The sequence below is a fragment of the Chiloscyllium plagiosum genome, unplaced genomic scaffold, assembly GCF_037043375.1.
Source record: "Chiloscyllium plagiosum isolate Xiang-an unplaced genomic scaffold, Cpla_swu_hap1 HiC_scaffold_53X, whole genome shotgun sequence".
NCBI lineage: Eukaryota > Metazoa > Chordata > Chondrichthyes > Orectolobiformes > Hemiscylliidae > Chiloscyllium > Chiloscyllium plagiosum.
The window spans coordinates 11423930-11436003 of record NW_028270191.1 but is presented as its reverse complement, the minus strand read 5'-3'; the positions used below and the strand labels follow the sequence as shown (position 1 = coordinate 11436003).

The 12074-nt window shown below is 42.1% G+C and overlaps 1 protein-coding gene across 2 annotated transcripts in view; it reads left to right on the top strand.

Annotated features, from left to right (window-relative positions):
- Nucleotides 1–12074, top strand: part of hat1 (histone acetyltransferase 1) — a 47995-nt gene that overhangs the window by 25907 nt on the left and 10014 nt on the right. For both annotated transcript variants that reach the window (XM_043682057.2, XM_087985563.1), the window contains exons 6-9: nucleotides 567–688; nucleotides 1022–1126; nucleotides 6626–6732; nucleotides 7747–7898. In XM_043682057.2, the coding sequence (XP_043537992.1) occupies nucleotides 567–688; nucleotides 1022–1126; nucleotides 6626–6732; nucleotides 7747–7898 (486 nt within the window). The remainder of the gene's footprint in view (nucleotides 1–566; nucleotides 689–1021; nucleotides 1127–6625; nucleotides 6733–7746; nucleotides 7899–12074) is intronic.

Here is a 12074-nt window from a genome sequence, read left to right as displayed (position 1 = left end):
TGTGATCTTGAATTCTCAGAATCTCTCCTCTCTCACATGAGCGTTCCCAGTCTCTGCAGCCTCTCTCCATAACCCAGTGGTTTGTATCAGTTCAATTTTCTTGTTCTTCACTGTCCCCTTCTCAGCCTTGGTATCTTCCTCATGATATGAAGTCCAAAGCTGTAGTAGGTACTGTCAGCTCTGTACAAAACAATCACTCCCTAAGGTTTGTGCTTGGACTGCCTGGTTATAGACTCTGCACTCTCAACTGTTACTATACTTTGTACTGATGACATCGAGCTCTTATCCACCAGTATCCCAGATCCCTCTTTCATGTCATATGCTATAGAATCAACTTTCATTGTCACTGTTTTCAAACATTTTCAATCTCAGGACTCCACAAAGAGTAAACTGTGTTGTTTGCAAATTAAAAAGCTTCGTAATCTACCACAAACCTAAATGATCAGTCTCAGCATAAGTTTTTCATGGAAGATCTCAGTATTTTAGGATATGTTGATTATTCAGTTTGGAGCATTTATTGGTTGAATTGTGTCGCAGTTCATTAGTGATAATTCTCTTTCGTGCAGACTGATATTAGCTGTCCAGGATTTCGAGAATACCACGAGAGACTGCAGACCTTCCTCATCTGGTTCATTGAAACAGCAAGCTTCATTGATGTCGATGATGATAAATGGCAATTCTTCCTGGTGTAAGTGTATATTAGATGCATTGCCTGGACCATTTGTAACAGAGCTTGTATTACCTACTGTCTATATCTAAAGTTATAATGTGAATGATATGCTTAGTTACAGCCAGGGGCATCCTGGTGACTTGAGGCATTTGTTGGTGAAGCAAATATGAGGTGCAATATAACATCCAACTGCCACCAATTGTAATCTATTACACTTCTACAGAGAGCATGGTGATTATAGACTGTCACTGTACTGAGAGAAATTACAGATTCAGTTCGATCTTCAGTTGGATGGGAGGAATCGAGAAGTAATTATAATTTTCAATTCTTTATCATTTTTGTGTTATGCAGATTTGAGAAATATCTTGAAGATGGCTCGCCACGCTTTGCAACAGTGGGATATATGACTGTATACAATTTCTATGCATATCCTGACAAAATGAGACCACGAATAGGGTAGGTAACCAGCAAAATCACAAACCGAAACGTTCCAGTCCAAAATGAATGCTGTCCAACTGCAAATTGCAATGAGAAATTGTAGGATTGTTAGAGTATGGGAGGAGGCCATATGGCCCATCTGCACCAGTTCTCCAAATGATGATAAATGGCAATTCTTCCTGGTGTAAGTGTATATTAGATGCATTGCTTTTCTAGTGTGATTCTTAGTGGGCATCTCCTTGTAACCTTACACATTCCCCTTTTTGGATAATATTTCAGTTCCATCAGACATAGGAACAAAAGTAGGCCGTGCAGCCCATTGAGTTCAGTGATTTAATGAGGTCATGGTTCATGTGATGATCCTCTACTCCCTGTGGCCTTAGACTCTCCCACAGGGGGATGCAACCTTTCCGCATTTACCCTGTCAAGTCCCTGAAAAATCTTGCATGTTTCAAAAAGGTCTTCCCTCATTCTCAAAGTCCAATGAGTACAGGTCCAATCTCCTCGAGCTCTCCTCATAAGATAGTCCTTCCATTCCTGTTATCAGCCTTGTGAACCTTCTCTGGACTGCCTCAAATACCAGTCTATGCCAGATAGAAAATTTGTCAGATGTTATTTTTCCTTCGTGAAACCATGCTGACTCTGCTTGATCATATTATACATTTCCAAATGCTGTGTCATCCTGGGTCATTATCCCTCCACATCTTTCCTATTTATGCACTTATCCAAATGTCTCTTAAACAGGGTAGTTGTACCCACATCCACCACTTCCCCAGGAGGTTCATTCCACACGTGAACTACCCTCTGTGAAAAATTTACCCCTCATGTCTTTCCTAAATCTCTCTCCTCTCACCATAAAAATGCACCCCTTAGTCTTAAAATCCCCCATCCTAGGGAAAAGACAACTAACATTAGCTTCATCTATACTCATTATTTTATAGACTTCTATCAGGTTGTCTCTCAACTTCCTACGTTCCAGTGAAAAAAGTCCCAGTCTATCCTGCTTTTATAACTCAAAGCTTCCATACCTGGCAATATCTTTGTCAATCTCATCTGAACCCTCTCCAGTTTAATAATATCCTTCCTATAACTGGGTGACCAGAACTGGACGCAGTATTCCAGAAGAGGCCTCACCAATGTCCTGTACAACCTCAACATGACTTCCCAATTCCTATGCTCAAAGGACTGAGCAATGACGGCAAGTGTGCAAACGCCGCCTTAACCACCCTGTCTACTCGTGATGCAAGCTTCAAAGAATTATTTACCTGAACCCCTGGGTTATTTGTTTGTTGTACCAAAATCCAATATCTCTCATTTTTCAGCCCATTGACCCATTTGATCAAGTTCCCTTTGTACTCTTAAAAAAACTGTCTTCGCTGTCTGGTATGCCACTAATTTTGGTGTCATCCACAAACTTACTAACCATGCCTTCTGTATTCACATCCAAGTCATTTATATAAAATGACAAACAAAAGAGGTCCCAGAACTGATCCCTGTGGAACACTGCTGGTGACAGGCCTGCAGTTCGAAAAACAACCCCCCTCCAAAATGCCATCTCCTGCCGTTAAGCCAATTATGTATCCAGTTGGCAAGCTCACCCTGCACCCTGTGTGACCTAACCTTACTAATTAGTTCACAATGCAGAATCCTCTCAAAGGCTTTACTAAAGTCCAAGTAAACAGTGACTACTGCTCTGCCCACACCATCCAAACCTTTAAGACAATGGTAGCCCCAGTCAATGTTTAGAAAATTAAAATCCCACATTATCACAACCTTCTTATGCTAGCATATTTCTGAGATCTCCCCAACATATTTGTTTCTCAATTTCCGTCTGACTATTGGGGGCCTACAGTACAATCCCGTCAAGGTGATATTTTTTCCTTTCTTATTTCGAAATTCTACCCATATGTTTTGGCTGAATGATTTTTCAGACATTTCTTCTTTAGTTACAGCAAAGTATTCTTTAATCAAAAGTGCCACTCCCATTCCTTGCCTCCTTTCCTATAGCATTTAAAACCCAGCACAGTCCTGTCCAAATCTCAGCCAAGTAATAGCGATGATGTCCCAATCCCATTTTCCTAAACATGCCCTGAGTTCATCAGCCTTATCTGTAAGACCTCTCGTATTGAAATAAGTGCAATTTGGTTCTTCAGAGTTACTATGTGCACTGATCCTCTGTGCTAAGATATTGGTCCCCTTCCAGTCAGGTTAAACCCATCGTTTTTGAACAGATCTTGTCTATCCCAAAAGACATTCCAATTGTCCAAAAACCTGAGTGCCTGAACAATACACTTTTTTATCCTTTATTTCCTTTTATCCTTTTGTTCCTTCCTTCATTTGAGGTTCGCATTTGGAGTAAACCTACGATTACTACTTTTAATGTTCTATTTTTTAAAATCTTCTACCTAACCTCTTAAATTCACTCTGTAAAGTTTTAATCTTTCCCATAAAACATCATCCCTAGCAAAGTGGGCAATAACTTCTGGCTTCTCAATCTCACCTTTAACAATATGCTTGAAATACTTAAAGGCATCCTTAATCCTAGCACTGAAGCCACTCTAAATTTACACTCTGTCACGATCTCCTGTCTATGCGTCTGACAGGAGAGTACCCTATAATAATAATTCCATTAAATTTTGTCAAATGCTCCTTACGTGAATCATTCCTCATGTCCAATAACTGCCCCTTCTATTTTCCTCAGAGCTACTATCCACTTCAATATTCCCAAAGACTGAATATCTATTTGATAGAGAAATAGCCAGCAGAAACTTTTGAACTATCCTCTTATCTTTTCTGATGGTCACCCATCTATCTGACTGACCCAGTTGTGTTATCATTTCTCTAAATCTACGAGCAATCTCGCTCTATACTACTTATATGCTCTTAATAATATTAAGCCTAAGAAAAACCTTCAATAACACCTTTGTAGAATAAACTACTTTTCATTACCAACAGAGTGTAATGATAAAATGCAAGAAAAACACAAATCTTAAATAAAATCAACCACTTAGCTGATTAATTAAACTAAAATGACTCCACTTCAATAAATTTCTCAAAAGAAAGAAATTTTCTCCCAAACCAACCACACGTAAGACTCGCCAAAACGAAAGCAGTCATGAAAACAATAAGCAGTGCTTAAAAAAAAAATGCTCTTGCAATGTTTTAAAACAAAAACTCCCTTTAAAATGTGTATAATTTTTTTAACCTTTAATTTAGAATGGAAAAAAAAATTCAGCTGTTCGCTGAAGGCCTTCGAAAAGCTCTTTTTTAAAAAAAGTTCAATTAAAAGCAAAATCACAAATTCTTGCAATGTAAAAAAAAAAAACCCTTTAATGCATGTAGTCTTTTTTAAACTTTTAAATTTAGGACAAAAAGAAACTTCCATTCATTGTAGGCCCATAAAGAGTTTGTGAGTTTGTTTTAAAAAAAAAGTCTGTTTGGAGAGAAGAAAAAGTGCATTTTTTTGTTTGGTTTTTTTTCAAACGTCAGTGAAACAAAATGAATAGAAATCTTATTAGTAAACTATAATAACAATAATAAATCTTCTAAGCCTGCAATCCCAGGAGCAGTTGCAAGATCCATGCTGCGCCCAGCTTATGTCTTGTATGTAATGTATACTGCCATTATGCTATTACATCCTTTATAATAGACTTCAACATTTTCCTAATAACACAGATGTTAAGCTAACTGGCCCATTGTTACCTTTTCATTTGTCTCCATCCTCTTTTTAAATAAGGGTGTTACATTAGCAGTTTTCCAAACTTGGGGGACTTTTTACAGAATCTAAGGATTCTTGGAAGATTACTACCAGTGTGTTCACTTCCTTTAATATCCTAGGGTGCATCCCATCAGGTATAGGGGACTTATCAACCTTTAACCTCATTAGTTTCGTGCTAACTTTTTTTCTCTAGTGATAGTTATTCTCAAATGAAAGTACCTCCTCCACTCTTGAGCAGCATGTTCTGCAGTTAATTAATTGGTGCCTGAGGTAAAAAAAAATCCCAAAACTACAACAGTAAATCTCATTTGAGTCAGATGGCAGTGTGCTAATGCCACTTACAATGGATTAAGTTCCTTTACAACTATTTATATATGTTTATTGAAAAAATATCCTGTGATCCTGCTCAGTGTAAAAGTTTGTCTAAAACGGCTGAGCCTAAGGATGAAGTATTGGCATGAGTGAATAAGAGCTTGGTAGAAAGGCTAGGTTTTGAAGACAGCAAAGTGGAGATGCAGAATGGATTTGTGAGGGAATTCTAGGATGTAGTGTTTATTTAACTGAAGATCTGGCTGTCGTTCAGTGGGATGGAGATGCACAGGGAGGTGGAGAGTTTGAGGCAGCAGGACAGGACAGTTCCATAGGAGGTCACAGAGGGAGCAGGCAGTGCTCCCTTTGGAGGAAGAGGATGTTTGAGGCAATGTCAAAGGCTGTAGAGAAGTAAAGATGGAAAATGAGCAATGTTATTTACAGCAGAAAAGATGCATATGGACTTGACAGAAACACTTTGAAGAACTTTGGAGAGGTAAGAGAGGCTAAACAGGCTTGGTGGTTAGCACTGTTGCCTCACGGCACTAGAGATCCAGGTTCAATTCCAGTCTTGGGTGACCATCTGTGTGGAGTTTGCACATTCTCCCCATGTCTACATGGGTTTCTTCCCAGTGCTCTCAATTCCTCCCATAGTCCATAGATGTGCAGGCTAGGTGGGTTAGCCATGGGGAATATGGGCTTACAGTTAGAACATAACCTTGGTCTGGGTGTGATGCCCTTCCGCATCTCCTCCACTTGCTGCTCCTCTGACCTTGAGACTCACCCCTCCAATGGAAAGGGAACAGCATCCCCCTGGTCCTCACCTTCCACCCCACCAATCTCTACATACATCACATCATCTTCCACCACCTGCAAACAGACATGCAGGTCATGGGCCTCCTCCATCGCCTAACCCTTACCATGCCTGGAGGAAAAATGCCTCATTCCAGCTTGGGAGCCTGCAACCACAGGGGATGAAAGTGGATTTCACCAGTTTCTTCATTTCCCCCCCCCCGCCCCTCCCATCCCAGTCCCAAGCCTCCAACTTGGCACCACTCTCATAGCTGTCTGACTCCCTTTCTCTTTCTGTTCCTTTCCTTTCCTCCCGCACCTTCATTTACCTATCATATTCCCAACTACGTCCCCCAACTCCCCTCCCATTTATCTCTCAGCCCACAAGCCTCATTCCTGATGAAGGACTTGCGCCCGAAGTGTTGACTCTCCTCCTTCTCAGATCCTGCCTGACCCGGTGTACTTTTCCAGCACCACACTCTCGACTCTGCTCTCCAGCATCTGCGGTCCTCACTTTCTCCGAAAGGAAAATGAATGCAAGATGGAATTACTGTGTGACAGGAAGGGGAGGAGACAGGTTTAAAATAGAAGGTTCAGGTCAAGTGGAGCAGCCAAAAGAGGCACTGACTGATAAAATTCTGTTTTTTGCATTTCGGTTGGTTTCTATTGATTTGAGTTTTTTTTTTTAATTTTCAAAGCCAAATGCTGGTGCTGCCCCCATTCCAAGGTGAAGGACATGGTGCACAGCTGTTGGAGACAGTCCAGAAGTTTTACACAAGGGACCCTGCTGTACTGGACATTACTGGTTAGTGCCTTCATTGAAACCTGTTCAGCAGCCTTTTTTTTTTTGAAAGCAAAATGAAGTGTACGGTGTTGAGGATATTCAAATTTAGACCACTTGAAAATATCATGTTCAGAGGACTCCTTGCCCTTTTTCTTGCACAAAAAACATGTTAGCTGGAATTTCTAGCCTCACATAGCCATGGAGGCATGGTATGAGGAAGTGGGTTTGAAGACTTGTTGTGAACCATCTGCTCTTGCTGATCAGCCTTTGTAAGCAGTGTTCTTGGCCAGAATCAGTTGCTGTAGTTTGTGCCAAGCCTTGGTGGGTTGCTGCAGTATATGGTTATACACTGCTGCTGCTCTACATTGGCAATGGATAGAGTAAATTATTAAGGTGGTGAATGTGTCAATCAAGCGGGCTGCTTTGTCCTGGATGGTGTCAAGCTTCTTGAGTGTTATTGGAGCTGAACTCATCCAGGCAAGTGGGGAATATTCCATCACACTCCTGATTTGTGTCTTGGACAGGCTTTAGGGAGTCAGGAGAGAAGTTACTCTGCGGGATTCCTAGCATCAGACCTACTGTTGTAGGCACAGCATTTATATAGCTCATCTACTTCAGTTTCTGGTCAATAGTAACTCCCAGGATGTGGATAGTGGAGGATTCAGAGATGGCAATGTCATTGAAGGTCAAGGGGGGAATGCTTAGATTCTTTCTTGTTGGAGATCATTGCCTGGTATTTGTGTAGTACTGATGTCATTTGGCATTTATCAAGCTTCAAGGTTATTAAGGTTTTGCTGCATGTGGGCATGGATTACCTCATTGAATATTTTGGGAAACTGTACACTGCAATCATGATTTGCTAATGTAGCAGCAAGTATAGAGACATTCAGTTGTTTTAAACAACAAATGGTACATAATCCTGGGCAAGGAATTCTGCAGTGGAATTTGTTGGGTTGAATGACCTATCATTTAAGCTTGCAGTAATTTCTGTTCAAAATCCTGCATTTTTTAAGGGCGTTTGTTTTGGAATTTCAGCTGAAGAGCCATCCGAGGATTTTGTGAAATTACGAGATTTTATTCTCGCCAAACTGTGCCAGGATCTCCAAGCCTTTGCACCTGAAAAACTCAAGAAAGGATTCAGTGCTGAAATGATAGAAGAGGCCCGACGAACCTGGAAGATAAATAAGGTAATGGTTGTCTGGAACGTTTTACAGACTGCATTCTGGACTTCAGGCTCCATCAGACGTACTGAATCACACACCTTCATGGCCTGTGTGGGCTCTAATGTAGTCACCTACACACTTTGAGGTGCTATCTTTCAGATGAGAGGTTAACCTGAGACCTCATCTGCCCCTCACGTGGGTGCTTTAAAAAAAAATTGCACAGTCCTATTTGGAAGAAGACCAGGGAGGCCTTCCCAGTGACCTTACCGATATTTCAAAAAGCCACAAAAATAGATTCCCTGCATTACAACAGTAACTGCATATCAGAAAGTACTTCATGACAGTAAAGCATTTAGAGATCTCCAAACAATGTGAAGGACACTAGTCTTATCTTTCTTTTAACAGTTCCATAAACACCCGTTTCAGCCCTTGTGCTCCCCTTTCCTACACATCCAACTTTCTATCCAGCTATGTTTCCTCTTGTATAATATGCTGTAGTATTCCTCTTGTAAGACATCTTTTTGACAGTATTCTGAGAATCCACATAGAACATAGAACAGTACAGCACAGAACAGGCCCTTCATCCCATGGTGTTGTGCCGACCACTGATCCTCAAGTATGCACCCTCAAATTTCTGTGACCATATGCATGTCCAGGAGTCTCTTAAATGTCCCCAATGACCCTGCCTCCATAACTGCTGCTGGCAACACATTCCATGCTCTCACAACTCTCTGTGCAAAGAACCCTCCTCTGACATCCCCTCTATTCTTTCCTCCAACCAGCTTAAGACTATGACCCCTCGTGTTAGTCATTTCTGCCCTGGGAAATAGTCTCTGGCTATCATGCTTTACATCTGCTGATGTCTTTGTCAATATCCTTGAGAGAACCTGAGGGACAAGGCAAGCTTGAAGAGCCAGCTGATGTTTTCAGAGTCATGTTTGTGTATGACAACAAAATCTTAAGAGTATAGATACAAGGAGTCCAGTCTGAACATAATCCGTTACTTCTTTGGTTAAATATGGCATAACTTTAAGATATCTGCATTGAGTGGCAGCCTTCGTGTCCTGTGCATGTTTTAGATGTTTTCTAATCAGTTTGTTTAGAGCTGTTATTAATCGCCTCTGGAGCAGGTGGGATATTCCTACTGCCCCACAAGAGCCCACTCTGATGCATGGTTTATTGTTTCATGAAAGCTGCTATTCCAATTTAGCTGGTTAATTTGCTATAAAGCTGACCTGTCAGTTACACCCTCAGCCATGTTGTTCCTCTATGTTAGTTAGAACGTGACTCGAGCAAAAATTATTTTCAACAGACCATTGAGCCACATTGTAGGAAATCGAGGTGGATTCAGGGAACACAGAAACCTTTGCAACATTATCTTCAGCCTTCAACAAATACAAAAGAAATATCACAATCGACAAATGAGACTCTACTGTGCTTTTGTTGACCTGAAAAAGGCTTTTGACAGATAGAGGCCCTGTCGAAATTCTTAGCCAGACTTGACTGTTCTTGTCAAGACACAGCAGTTTCACGATGGAATGATAGCCAGATCACTGACTGATTGCACTGATTCTTCTGAGGTGACATGGTATGAGGTACAGTCCCTGTATCCTTCAGGATGTTCTTTACTGCCATGCTTTTTGGATCATTTCATGGGAATGTTGATGAAGTGTCCATCCCACCCAGAACAGACAGCCTTCTGACATAACTGAAATCTTCAACTAAGGTATGAGAGATGATGACTGGAGAATTGCTGTATGCTGGTGACTGTACCTTCATGTCTCACTGAGAGTATGACCTTCGAAGGAGCATGGGCTGTTTTTCAAAAGAAGCTGATGACTATGGGCTTATCATCAACTTAAGGAATTCTGCTTCCCACCAACTATCGATGATGACAGTCCTGAAGGCTGTAGCTGACTTCACCTATCTCAGAAGCGCAATTCCCAGAAATGTGAGCCTTGACAGGGAGTTGGTAAATAGACATGATTTGGAGGAGCTGGTGTTGAACTCGGGTAGACAATAATCACACACCACCAGGTTATAGTCCCAGCAGGTTTATTTGGAGGCACTAGTTTTCGAAGCTAGTTGTGGTGTTGTCTGACTTTTAACTTTGTCAATGGTAAATAGAATTACACAAGACATTGTGGATGAAACACAGCATCCGACTTGCATAAAACTTGCATAATACTGAGCCTTCTGTATGTCTGCGACATGGCCTTCAACTCTGGATATATTAAGCAGTTGTACAGGTTCCACATGAGATGCATTCAGAACATCATGGGCGGCACGGTGGCACAGTGGTTAGCACTGCTGCCTCACAGCGCCAGAGACCCGGGTTCAATTCCCGCCTCAGGCGACCGACTGTGTGGAGTTTGCACATTCTCCCCGTGTCTGCGTGGGTTTCCTCCGGGTGCTCCGGTTTCCTCCCACACTCCAAAAATGTGCAGGTTAGGTGAATTGGCCACGTTAAATTGCCTGTAGTGTTAGGTGCAGGGGTAAATGTAGGGGAATGGGTCTGGGTGGGTGCGCTTCGGCGGGTCGGTGTGGACTTGTTGGGCCGAAGGGCCTGTTTCCACACTGTAAGTAATCTAATCTAATCATGGGTATCTCACGATAGGAAAAAGTGCCCAACACTGATGTACTTCCAAGAGAGGAAACATCTGGAATTAAACAGTCACCATTATCAGAGACTAGGTCAGATGAAGTAGATATGCACTGGGCAACTGTCTGCGTGGAGTTTGCACATTCTCCCCGTGTCTGCGTGGGTTTCCTCCGGGTGCTTTGGTTTTCTCCCACAGTCCAAAAGATCTGCAGGTTAGGTAAATTGCCCATAGTGTTAGGTGTAGGGGAATGGGTTGCTCTTCGGAGGGTCGGTGTGGACTTGTTGGGCTGAAGGGCCTTTTTCCACACTGTAGGGAATCTATCTAAGCTAATAATCCCAAAGGTGGTCATCGCTTAAACTTAGACTGCCTGTGAGGTAGGCCAAAATGAAGGTTCAAAGACTCTTCAAAGGTGAATCTCAGGGAATGTGATATGTCTGTCACTGAATGGGAGAAAAGTGCACAAGAAAGAACCACCTGGGGAGTGAGCTTAAGTAGCAGCCTTGCTTCCTTCAAACAGTGAGCTATATAGGCAGCTAAGTACAAAAGATTAGACATTGCCACCAGTATCAGGCTGTTCATCTGTGCCCACACACTGGAAAGCTGGGATAGTCTGCATTCAGCCTCCACAGTTAGAATAGAACGCACAGCAGGTTGTAGACCAATTATACACAGTTTGATAGGTGAAAATCTGGTAGATGGAATATAATGTGGGAAAATGTAAAATTCACTTTTGCAGAATGACTGCAGAAGGATCTCTGTTCCAGTGCATACGTCACACAGGTAAAGAATGTAATAAAGCAGGCTAATGGAGTACTGTCTTTTATTACGAGAGGAGTTGAACATGAAAGTTAGGAGATTCTGTGCTTCTGTTATTCAGAACATTGGTGAGACCACATCATGAATATTCTGTGCAGTTTTGGTCTCCTTATTTAAGGAAGGATGTAAATGCAGGCAATTCAGAGGAGGATTACTAGATTAATACTTGGAATAGATTAGATTTTTAGATTTTTTGAATTAGATTACCTACAGTGTGGAAACAGGCCCTTCGGCCCAACAAGTCCACACCGACCCGCCGAAGCGTAACCCACCCAGACCCATTCTCCTACATTTACCCCTTACCTAACACTACGGGCAATTTAGCATGGCCAATTCACCTAACCTGCACATTTATGGATTTTGGGAGGAAACCGGAGCACCCGGAGGAAACCCACGCAGTCACGGGGAGAATGTGCAAACTCCACACAGTCGGTCGCCTGAGGCGGGAATTGAACCCGGGTCTCTGGCGCTGTGAGGCTGCAGTGCTAACCACCGTGCCGCCCAGAATACTTGAGTCTTAGATGCCATCTTGACCCTTAAGAAGTACTATCAATGCTGTGAGAGATTCACATTTTCGGCATCAGCTGGGAAGGACAGGCGTTCGAACGTCAGCATCCTTGAAGTAGCCAGTAACGCCAGTATCGTGGCCATGAACATCTTAAAACCAACTCCACTGCACTGGCCACATATGCTTAGGATGCGTTAGTTCCAATGATCAAAGCGAATCTTCTTTCACCCAGCTCAAGGAAGGTACTCAATTGAGAAGAAGACAAAGGAGGTG